Raw genomic sequence first — 12,391 nt, 5'->3', positions numbered from 1 at the left:
GGACAGGAGAAGCTTCTCAGTGTCAGTTGTAGACAGTGGTGCAAATTTGTCAAAGACCGGGGAGGGGTCCACAACTGGCCTCCTTCCCTCCATCAGAGCTACAACTCCTCCCGGGCTTGGGTGACTAAAATCCAAGAAGATGACCTCCACCTTGTTCAAAAAGAGCTTAGCGATATCATTGCATAGTTCCTGACCCGCCTGAATTTTCGTCGGGCTGGGGAAGGCCAGACTCGATACAGTTTTAAAAAGTTCTTTAGCAGAATTTTTTGCTGAATTCATTCGATTTGTAAAGAACTTTTTCGTTGCTTCAAATATGAGTTGCTTATAGATGGCGTGACTTTGTTTATAACTCTTTTTTCTCCTTTTTTATATTTTTTCCTCCAGCTCCGCTCTAGAGACATACAGGAGAGGTTTTGTTTCCGCAGTTCTTCCGAATACCAGGGGGCTGTTGGTTGAGACCTTTTAGGAAACACAACTTTGACTGGGACTAGATTATTACAGGCTGTTTCCACCCAAGTTGTATAATGAGTGGTGGCCTCCTCTACTCCTGAGGGTATCTGACCAGCAGATGCCTTAAGTGCATCTTCCAAGTCTGCGCCCTCGATTTTGTTCCAGGCTCTGCTTTTAATCTGAATCTTAATGCCCATCTCTGTAGTGAAGTGAGCGGGAAGGGCTAACTCAAATTGTACAGCAGCATGGTCTGTCCAGGTAAGAGGCAACAAACCTGTGTACAGGAGTTGAGGGTGGTTTGAAATGATTCCGTCCAACATGTGTCCTGCCACATGGGTAGGGACAGTCACCTGCTGGCTTAGGTCAGCACTCTTCATCATGTCTATAAGGGCCACTGTATCTGGTTCCTTCAAGGCTTGCAGATGGTAATTAAAATCTCCCATGATGGTAAAGGAATCGGTGCAGAGCCTCACTTCCAGCAAATTACCAATAGAGTTTAGAAAACTGCTCCTAGGTCCTGGGGGGTCTATATAGTAGAGTGCCCTAAAACATGTGGTGATGTGATAGACTGAACCTAAAGGGGAGAGCCTCACAGGCTGAATTGCAGGCTATATGAAACGCAGCCTTCAGTGAATTATGATAAATTATGGCTACCCCACCCCCTCCTAATTGACCTGTTTAAAATGTGACAGAGAAACCCAGGCGGAGCAGCTTTTACAATATCAGGGCCTGAGCTTTCATCTGACCATGCTTCAGTAATAAAAGCAATTTGAATATCCTCCCCCTCTATAAGCGAGGCACACTGAACACTTTGCTTCACCAAAGACCTGGTATTGAGCAGTATGCATTTTGCCACTGTTGTGTTAGGCCCCACCATTTAAAAAATTTAATAGTAAGTGGGCTTAATAGTTAGATAGCTAAGTCTGGGCAGAGTAGAGTTGCAGTTGGGGCAGGTAATCATAAAAGACACTGGCCTTGTGTTAAATAATAGACACAGACAGCCAGTGGACTTACCGACTGACTTCAAATCCAACAATTGTGATCTTGAATACCCCATGATGGTGGCCTAACCTGGGTTTAGTTGGGCAGGAGTGCTGGCACTGAGCACGGGCCGTTTGCGGACGGGCGCAGACGGGTTTGCCTTTGGCGTGGCCTCAGCGCGCCGGTGTGGTGCCCGCTGTGTGCATCTGCTGCGCGGTCGCGTCAACGCTTCTATTTGTAGTGTCAGGGCAAAACTATCCGGCTGACCTACACTACCCCTGAAATGGCGGCCCTGCTCCACAAGAGTCACAGGAACCACCGATGTCTGTACGCCCCCAAAACATGCTCTCAAAATGATCCCAACTCCTCCAACAGTTAGCAGCAATACAATGAAACAAAGAACAGGTAAAAACTATTTCCATCTAAAATTCAACTTATAAAATGCGTTAAAAGAAGAGGTCTTTTTCACTATGAAGGGGAAGCGTTTGCGAATAAGTATACCCATCCCTCTGGATCCCGAGGTAAACCCTGCATGTGTGATTAGTTTGTAATCCAATCTTTCCAGAGTCTTGCAGGTGTTGCCCACCAGATGTGTTTCCTGCAGTAGTACTACATCTCGTGATTGCCGTGTTATAAATTGAAGGACCATCCCCCTCTTGAGTTTATCTACCAACCCATTGACGTTCCAGGAGAGGATTCAGAGTGCGGCCTCCGTTTTGTTGTCATTTGGTATCAGCTGCCTCTCACTTTCTGGTGTTTGTGGCCCCCAACCATGTGGTGTGCAAGTTGGGCAACTTCCACACCTTCACGTCTTGGTCGTGTTCACTGCCCGGTGAAAAGAGTGTCTGTGTGGGTTAGGGGATCGTAGATGTGCTGGTTCCACCTCTCCACCCTGTAAGCACAAAAAATTGGAGCATGGTGCATCTTTGCTATTAGCGGATACTCCTTTGAGCTGCTGCCATCAGTGATTTTTCTTCCCTGTTACCTCAAATGGTGAACCAAACATATAGGGACCTGCAAGAAATAACATTACAGGACTAATCAATCTGCCATTATTGTCTTTTAGGCTGACCGTATATCACTGCCATCTCTGCCCAACAGTCTCTTGTGGCTGCCTGTCCATATCAAACAAAAGGAGATGATGGACGGAGCGCTGAAACTTTTCAGACACTCACCCCCAGTCACAGATCTGGGTTGAATCCATCATCGTTCTTTAGCTCACTTCGCCACCCCAGTTCAGACAGAGCTATCTGCAAATCAGGCTTGACCCTGTGCCTCATTGGAACAGTCCAGCCTGAACTGCCAAGCCATGTCTTCCCTGGACAAGAAATAAGCATCCTGGGTCAGGTTTCGGGCTAACAGCCCTCATCAGCCAGGCTAGCTTGAATCCAGTGGCAAAGTGAGAAAGGGACCCACATCTGGGCATACCCTGCCAAGTTAGGACGAACAAAGCAAACAAAAGGAAATGATGGACGGAGCGCTGAAACTTTTCAGATGCTCACCCCCAGTCACAGATCTGGGTTGAAACTATCATCGTTCTTTAGCTCACTTCGCCACCCCAGTTTAGATACGGCAATATGCAAATCATCCTTGACCCTGTGTCTCATGGGAATAGTCCAGCCTGAACTGCCGAGCCATGTCTTCCCTTGACCGGAAACAAGCGTCCTGGGACCGGTTTCGGGCTAACAGCCCTCATCAGCCAGGAAGGACGTGGCTTGGCAGTTCGGGCTGGACTGTTCCCATGAGGCAAAGATTCAAGACTGATTTGCATATAGCTGTGTCTGAACTGGGGTGGCGAAGTGAGCTAAAGAACGATGATGGATTCAACCCAGATCTGAGACTGGGGTTAGTGTCTGAAAAGTTCCAGCACTCCGTCCATCATATCCTTGTGTTTGCTTTGCCTGTCCATATCGCTTCAGGGGCAATTTTGAGCTTTGTTTGTCTCCTCCTACACAGAGTTCATGTATCAAGGACCAAGATACACTTGTTTCTGGTGCCTCTAAGTGTGCCTCGCGCATCGTCCAGCAGGCACAGTAGCTCCAACTTTCTGCCACCCACCCATCCAGCCATTCCCAGACCTCTTCAGGGTTGGTAAAAAAACATGATTTGCCTTCCGCTTCTACTCTCAGTTTGGCTGGAAACAGCATGGCATATTTGAATTATTTTTCCCTGAGGGCCCGCTTGACTTCCAAGAAGCTGCGTCTTTGTTTTTGTACTTTTAGTGTAAAGTCAGGGAATAATGTTATGGTTTTGTTTTCATAAGCGACAGGTGGTGCACTACTGGCAGTCTGCAAGATGACATCTCTGTAGTTAAAGATCCGAACTAGTATCGTTTGGGGGGGGCTCTGGGTTTAGGCCTTCCCCCGGGGACTCTCTGGGCTCTTTCAATGGAGAAATAATTTGAGAGGCCTCATGGCTGAAGATGTTTCAGGACTAGATCTTCCACAACGAGATCTGCTGTGGGTCCCTCCGTGCGTTCCGGCACTCTTATGAATAATGATGTGAACATTGTTCCACCATGCTCTGCCTTCATAGTCGTCCAACTGAGCTTCCAATAGTTCACTCTTGGTTTGCAGATCGCTGACTTGTTGTTTTAGGAGAGCTGCGTCCGTTGACAAGGAGTGTGTTGTATCTTCCATTTCTTTCACCTCTGTGTCCATTTTACGCAGATTGCGCCATAGTAATGGAGTCCAGCCGTGTCTTAAGAGAGGTATGTATGTTATTGATAGCTGCCATAATGTAATTCAGGGCGAGATCAGTACACTCTGCAGGAGCCTGCTCTTGTGGTTGAGATGTGTCCATTGAGTTCTCCTGCATCTTCGTGCCCTTTTGCCATGCAAATTTATCGTGTTTAGTCTGGTGCACGGTGCGTCCACTTTTGCCACCCGTTATGGCCCAATTTCAATGGGGGCTGTCTGTGGAATATGGGCACATCACTAAAACCAGCTGGGTACTCCCCGCCACCTGCTCTTGGATAAAAACACCCCTTCTGGCCTGTCGGCTTTCCCCTGGCATGGTTCATTCCCTCTAGACAAGAGTCTCTTTCTGGGCATTCGCCATGTGTTTTCCCATTAGGTCTCAGTTCACCTGGGGTTTTAGGGCTGTAGTAGACTATGTGACGTATTGCGCTGTGCTTCACTGCTATTTAGGTATTCAAAGAAATTAAGGGTCAGTGCAGTCTGCTGGACTCCAACACAGTCTTACCAGTAATGTTGTTGTGCTGAGGTTTGCAGTCTCTGTCTCTTTCCATTGTGGTCTGCACAGTCAGGAGTCAGTGGCTGCATCACCCATTTCACATGCGTCCAGGCTGCACCGCCATTTTAGGGTGTAGTTTCGTTTAGACCGGAAGTGCAGACATGCATAGGCTGGATCCACTGTGGTCGCTCCTCACTCCGCAGACAGTCGCCCCGCGGCAACAGGCCTCACTCCACCCCACCGGCCTCCCTGCCCCGCAGCATGATCCCCACAACAAAGAGTGTGTCCCCATCTCCAATACAGTCGCTCTGCTGATGGTCTCCCATCACGTGTGGGGGAGTCTCTTCTGGTGGCTTGCGTCATCACAGCACACTCCTCACCACGGCCCTTGATCAGATGCAGCACCGGGAAATCACCGCTACCACACCTCAGCACTGCCGGACTGTGGCGCCGCCTTTCTCCAGCAGGAAATACACCAGGCAGGTCCTCTACACATCAGGGCCACACTTCGGATCACATTCCTTGTATACCAGTTATTGCCTTTTTCGCGCAGCGGCTATTCTGGTGCTAGCCATCAGCTAATTTGGCCATGCAAATCTAGCCGTTCCGCCCCTTATCTGATGTGGACGTGGGCCGCCCACACGCTGTCCTACCACAGGCCGGGAAGCCGCCACCAACCAGCTTCACTCCAGGCGTGGCCCTGTTCTTGATGGGTTCACATCCACGCCAAATCACTTCGTTGAGCTCAGGTTTAGGAGCACGCCAGGCAGCAAGCAATCCTCGGTAAGTCTACTGCACATTTTCAGTGATTATGTAGCAGATGGTACAAGATGTCGGGTGTTTATCGCAGGAGCCACGTTATTAGGTAGCCATATTGGTTGGCTGCTGGCCAGTGACACGTCCCCGCTGCAGGCACTGTGGAGTACAAGAACACGCAGGACACAAGGTGGGTGCAATTACATTCTTTATTGTTCCTTCTCATGACGCTGGTCACACACGTCCGTCCCCTTGCTCGTTCTCGTCCAGTCTGTCTTCTTCCTGTCCCCTGACCGGATGTGGTGTCTGGTGACCTGGTCACCTCCCTCATGACCCACAGGGTCCTAGTGTCCTCGGTCCCTCTTCGTCAGGTCACTACATCTCCCCCCTTGTTGCAAACAAATGTTCATGGTGCTATTCTCCTGCTCATTGTCGTTGTGAGAAGAGATAAGAGAGAGATAGTGAGAGAGAGAGAGAGAGAGAGAGAGAGAGAGAGAGAGAGAGAGAGAGAGAGAGTCAGTCTCGTCGACCCTTCTCCCCAGTCTCTGGTTCCTACTTTTTTCTACGTATTCTCGTTGTTCCCTTGCACCCCTTCCTTGGTCGTCGTTTCCTGCCATCATCCTTTCTTCTGCTTTTCGGTCGTCCTCCGTCTGCTCTCTTTCTGTCAGCCTCTCTTCGTGTTGATCGTTGTTCTCCGCCCTCCACTTTGCATCTTGCTCCTCTCTTTCTACGGCCGCCCTTTGCCGTGTTCTTTTTTCCGCTCACTTTCTTTTCTTCTCTTCGCTTGCTATCGGCATGTCCTTTTTCTTTTTCATATGTCATCGTTATCAGGACCATCGTTTTAGCGCAGCTGTTGCTCATCAGGCATGGTCCAGGGGCTTCGCCTTTTAGAACATGAATGTCCTCCTTCTTTCCTCTGTGAATTTTCCCAAATTCGTTACCTCTTTCTTTGCCCCCCAGGTGAACACTTTTACCTTGGATGCTCTCAGTGTCGGCTTTACTTCCATTTTCACGTACTCTGATACACACATGACGTTGCATGTCGCACCACTGTCCAATATAAAGTCTGCTTCGTGCGCTCCTACTCTTATATTTGCATTGTCTGTCTTCCCTCGGCTGCTTTTGTCTGCTGGCTCTGTGTGTACTTCCGACATGTGGTATAGTCTTTGCACTTTCTCTTCTTCCTCTTCTTCGCTTGACCCTCGTAACATACTTCTCCTTTCGTTGTCGACATACCTGACGTGTCTTGTTGTCGACTCCCGTTGTCTTCCTGTTCTTTCCTTGTCGCCTCTGACTTGTGCACTATGGCACATACTGGCGTAATGATTTCTTCCACCACATCTTCTGCACGTCTGGCCAAACGCTGGGCATGCGCCTCTGTGAGGAAATCCCATTCCGCACTGGAAACATGTTCCTTCGCGTGGTCTCCTTTCCTTTTGTTCCCTCCAGTCATTCTTCCCTCGGCCTGGGCGATCTCTGTTTGTCGTGAAGTGTGCGTTTTCTATTTCAACGCTCTTCCCTCTTTCCATTTCCTTGGCATGCTCCGTCGCTCTCGCCTCTGCTCTTGCTAGTGACAGGATGTTCTCCAACGACGTCGGCTCCTTTAGTATTCTTGCCCTGAATCCTGTGTCGCGACAGCCTTCTATGAGCCTCAGCCTTATTGCTTGCTCATTATCGAATTTGTCGAACTCACAATGTGTCACCAATTTTCTCAATCTTGTCGCGAAGTCATCTAGTGTTTCGTCTGCTCGTTGACACGCAACCGTAAATGTGTATCGTTCGAAGTCAATGTTTCGTTGTGGGTCGAATTTGGCTGTTAGGCATTTTTTTAGTTGTTCATATGTTTTTGTTTCTTCGGTAGGCAGTGTCACCAGAAGTTCTTCGACGTCATCCCCTGCTAAGTTCAGCAGCAGCCCTCGTTTCTTTCCGTCTGCTACATCTGTATCTTCTACGTATCTTTCAAACCGTCTGATCCACTTCTCCCACCTTATTCCTGCCTGTGGCTCCGATAAGTTGAACGGTAGTGGGCTCCTGTATTGTGCGCTGGGCTTTGGGTCTGCCATTCTTGCTTTTTCCTCTTTCCTTTTCTTTTAGCCTTTTCTAAGCTTACTCTGTCCTTTTCGTGTCTCTTTTAGCCTTTTCTAGGCTTTCCTTGTCCTTTTCTTGTCTTTTCTTCTTCTTCTTCTTCTGTTATTCTCCTTTTCTTTTAGCCTTTTCTAGGCTTTCCTTGTCCTTTCCTCTTGTGTCCTTTTTTTTTTCTTTTTTTTTTCTTCTTCTGTTATTCTCCTTTTCTTTTAGCCTTTTCTGGGCTGTCCTTGTCCTTTCTCTTGTGTCCCTTTTGTGTCCTCTTTTTCCTTGTCCTTTTCTTGTCTTTTCTGCTTCTTCTTCTTTTTCTTCTGTTGTTCTCCTTTCCTTTTAGCCTTTTCTAGGCTTTCTCTGTCCTCTTCTTGTCTCTTTTAGCCTTTTCTAGGCTTTCCTTGTCCTTTTCTTGTCTTTTCTGCTTCTTTTTCTTTTTCGCCTGACTCTGGAATGGCCGCTCTGTTTATTTCTATGGCCTTTCCTTCTATTGTCCTGTTTTTCAAAATGGCCGCTCTCTTCTCGCAAGATTTCGCAATTGAAATCTCGCTCGCCTGACCCTGAGATGGCCCCTTCGTTGCTTCTATGTTCTCATTGGCTCTCCCCGCCTGACTGTCCGATGGCCGCCGAGATGTTCTCTTGCTCTCGCGAGATCTCGCGCTCTATTCTCGAGCGCGAGGACCTCGCGCTTTGATTTCTGGCACTCGCGCTGTGCCTCGAACGCTTCTTACCGCGTTCTGCTGTGGCTCCGTTGGACGCTCTCGGGGTGGGCTCCCGTGTAGCTCCTTGCGTCTTTCCTTCACCGCCGACCTCGATTACGCCGGTCGATGTCCTGCACACGTGGCAGTCCTTTCACCTTCGTCGCCAGTTGTCACGTCCCCGCTGCAGGCACTGTGGAGTACAAGAACACGCAGGACACAAGGTGGGTGCAATTACATTTCTTTATTGTTCCTTCTCATGACGCTGGTCACACACGTCCGTCCCCTTGCTCGTTCTCGTCCAGTCTGTCTTCTTCCTGTCCCCTGACCGGATGTGGTGTCTGGTGACCTGGTCACCTCCCTCATGACCCACAGGGTCCTAGTGTCCTCGGTCCCTCTTCGTCAGGTCACTACATCCAGCCCCACCCCCCCCCACTGATTACTCATTTTAAGAGTGCTTCAAAATCATTTTCACTGTGTTTATCGTATGTCATTAATTGGAGTTAGCTTAATTTATCCTTATGTTTGGCATTTTATTGCCAATCTATCCCCCTTCCCACCATATTTTCTGTCTTCTCCTGCTATATCTATTTGCAATAGCTAAACTTAAGGCCAAACAATCTTTGACAACATCCACCTAATGTAATAGAACTGTATAGCGTAAATGTTGACTGTGTATAAAATGTACAAATTAAGGAAAGAAAGTCATCACTAAAAGTGGGGAAAGTGGCCTGGGCATAGCGCTAACCCCTCCGACTTTCTTGGCTCATAGCCTTTCCATAGCAACTACCAGGGTTTAAGTATTTGTGTGGTACACAGGCACCCTCTCTTCTTTCAAGCCACTTCCTACTATAAGCTGAACCCATAGCTTTGACATAGTGTACAGTGAGCAAACAGGCCTTTGTGGAAGGGACCAGTATTGTAATATTAAGATAGAGAATTGAATCTGGGGTGATGTTGGTAAAACCTTTAAATGGATTCAACTTGCTATTGCTCTAAGAAAAAGATTGTCTTTTGTTGAGATCTTTGCTTATGTCACGGAGGAAAGGGTAAACAATCTCTACAACATGTTGACTGAGATCTAATACTTGGAAAGATTGACTGTGCTGGAGGTGGCCGACGGTGTATTCATCTGTGTGTGTTAATCAAGTATAGAGATCACTGCTGGCCCAGTATTGATCTCTGAACGTTGATGGGAACTGCTGACATGGCGGTAGTTGTTAATGTACAAAATTATTGGCGGATAGCTGCAGTCTATTTTGAATGCCGTTCATCAAACTTTACCACAGTTTTTGTTTTTCATAAACAAACCCCCATACGTGGGAGTTTGTTATTGCAATGCAAATAAATAATGACCCCCCCCCACACGCAGGAACAATTATACCTGGGTGGGGAGATCACAATTTTTTTTTTCTGCCCATAAGCACATTGTTTTACCTGGCGGTGACAGACAGAAAAAACAGGACATCACATTGCCCACCATAATTAGGGCAGGCAGTGTAAGGTCCAGCCGCGGCCCGTGGAGGGAGTTCCGTGGGGCAGGCAGGCGGGGCGGGGGAGGGGCAGGATGGGGGGTGGTAAACACCGGAATATGGATGATTACAGGTAAGTAAACAATTAAATTAATTAATTTAATTGTTTACTTACCTGCAATAATCCATATTCCGATGTTTACCAACCCCCACCCTGCCCCTCCCCCGCCCCGCCTGCCTGCCTCACGGAACTCCCTCCATGGGCCGCGGCTGGTAAGATCTTTCTTCTGACAGCTCGTACATCCTTTAAGACTTCTTAGGAAGCTTTTCATTGACAGAGCCAACAGTGGTTCCGTTGGAACGTTGGTGGTACTACTTACTCTAAACATGGAGGCAGACGGTCAGTTTAACTGATGGGCTACTCTGCTACGTTCGTGTCTGGGTACCCTGTCTCCCAAACTGTAAATCTGGACCATAGTATTTTCATATATTATTCCTAGTAGGTCAGCCAGCCTGTTTGATATTCCAGAGGCTATTATCTCTGAGAAAAAGTCCCAGTTTAGCAAAACATTTATACTGACCAAGGCTCATTAAAGAAACTGTGATGGCATAAGTACAAATCAAAAGTCATCAGGTTCCAGGACAATTATTAGTTTTACACCAGGAATAGCATGACTCCCTTCATGCATTGTTCACAAATGATTGCAAAGACCCCTCAATATCGTTTATTTTAACCTTTGGAAGGGTCTGTCATTGGATGGCGAAATTGAACATTTTTCTATTAACCTGTACATGCTGAGGTTCAGGGGAGAAAAAGGAACATTTTAACATTTTTACTGACCACTTAAGTTAAAGATTTTCAGTGAATTTCCTTGATCTTTCTTATTTTAAATTAATTTTTGATATGGCGTTCATTATCCCAGTATTTAAACAAAGACCTAAGTTAAAGTTTTGAGCAATCCACTGAACATATTTACATAAATTTACAGGAATTACGGATGTGACATCACAGTTATTTTGTATGCTGAGCATAAGAATGTTATAGGATTCAAAATAAATTTGGTTACCTATTTTTTAAATATCTGAAGTATTTGAAAACACTGAAAATATATGAAGAAATTATGTGTATGATCAAATATGACTAGTTATGTGGTGCCTGTCCAACATAATATGAAACCTCAATTTTGGCAATCTTTTTTGATTCTAAAGTCAGTCAGATGGCACTTACATCATCGAACCTAGATTCTGCTAAGGCCCAAAACTCTGAACAATATAACAATACCATCAAGTGTTGCATAATTTACGTTTACTTGACTCATTTGCCACATAATTTAGTCAACTATGCCACATAATTTGGTCCCTTACTCCTGAAACCTTTCAGTATCCCAGGTTATTTTGTTTGTTTCAAACTGAACACAATCATGTCATATCTTTTGCAGCGCTACCTCTTTCAAATATATATGAAACCCTTGGAGCAGTGGGTGCTTCTACCACACAACTGTACTCAGATCGGGCAATCTTAAGACCTGAAATTGAAGGACCAGGAAGTTTTACTATCTTCGCCCCAAGTAACGAGGCCTGGTCTGCCCTACCTGCAGTAAGATTAAATATACTTCTTTTTTGTAATCATTATTTCTTAACAAGTGTTGTCTTTCTGTGATGAAAATGAGGTTCTGTGTTTAAGCTACAATGCAATGACAACTAATATATAGTATGGAAAGCATGAGAAGGTTTATTCATTCAGCTAAAAATCAGGGTAGAGGGTAAATGCCATTTTATTTGTTTCACCTCAAATGAAACAAAAACATGGGGGCATATTAGCAAGGGCACTATCGCCGCTTTAGCGGGACTTTTTCCTGCTAAAGCAGCAATAATTTTATCGCCCTATTAGCAAGCTGTCCCTACCAGCAGTTAGCGACAGCTTTTAGGCGGCAGCGACCGGTTTGGGGCCCACTTTGCATGTCAGCGATATTTATCGCTAATGACATGCAAAGTGGGCATACCCAACCTGTTAGCGACTGAAAGCAGTAGCGAACACAGCTATCGCCTATTAGCAAAGCAAGCTGTGCGATTAAAAAAGTATCGCTAAGCGCAATTATCGCCAGAACCTAACGCCTGGTCAGACCATGACTTAACCTGTATATCCAATGGGAGGTGGATATTCAGGTTAAGTCCCCATTAGCATTAATGCCTGAATATCGCTCGATTTCCAGCTATATTTAGGCATTGAGCCGCTATCGCCGGATATTTTATCGCATTAGAGATAAACATTGCTAATAGCCTGTCATCGATAATATCCGGCGATAGACAGCGATAAAAAAAATGCGCTAAGCGCATTTAGCGATAAATATCGCTGTTTGTTGCTAAAATGCCCCTAGGTTCTCAGGCCCTGTTTAGGTGGCCTCAGGGCAAGCAGGACCTACTGGCTCCTTAGCCTCTAATGTTGAGTGGTCTATCCGACTATTGCTCTGCAGACTAAGCCTACTACAGCCCTTGACTCTCAGTGGTGGTGAGCAATCATGGGCTTCTCAAGGAGATAATGTGGAGGTGCGCAAACTCAGAACTAAAAAATCACACAGCAAAGTAAAGCAAACAAGTGTTTTCTTTAGAAAAGAAAATGACCTTAATACACATACCCAAAATTGAATGCTACACAGGACCTACTAACAGACACAAATCATGAAACAGAATCTAAGGCTACTGCGCCTTACAGTTCTGGCCATTCCCTCCGTTTACCTGGGTGTCCTTCCTCTGGTAAAGCTA

General features: G+C 46.4%; 1 protein-coding gene across 1 annotated transcript in view; it reads left to right on the top strand.

The window, feature by feature from the left end:
- Positions 1 to 12,391, top strand: part of TGFBI (transforming growth factor beta induced) — a 281,071-nt gene that overhangs the window by 90,813 nt on the left and 177,867 nt on the right. The window contains exon 4 of the mRNA XM_078653226.1: positions 11,068 to 11,225. Within this exon, the coding sequence (XP_078509352.1) occupies positions 11,068 to 11,225 (158 nt within the window). The remainder of the gene's footprint in view (positions 1 to 11,067; positions 11,226 to 12,391) is intronic.

The sequence above is a fragment of the Lissotriton helveticus genome, chromosome 7 (genome assembly GCF_964261635.1).
Source record: "Lissotriton helveticus chromosome 7, aLisHel1.1, whole genome shotgun sequence".
NCBI lineage: Eukaryota > Metazoa > Chordata > Amphibia > Caudata > Salamandridae > Lissotriton > Lissotriton helveticus.
The sequence above is the reverse complement of the archived record's forward strand: the minus strand, read 5'-3'. Positions and strand labels throughout refer to the sequence as shown.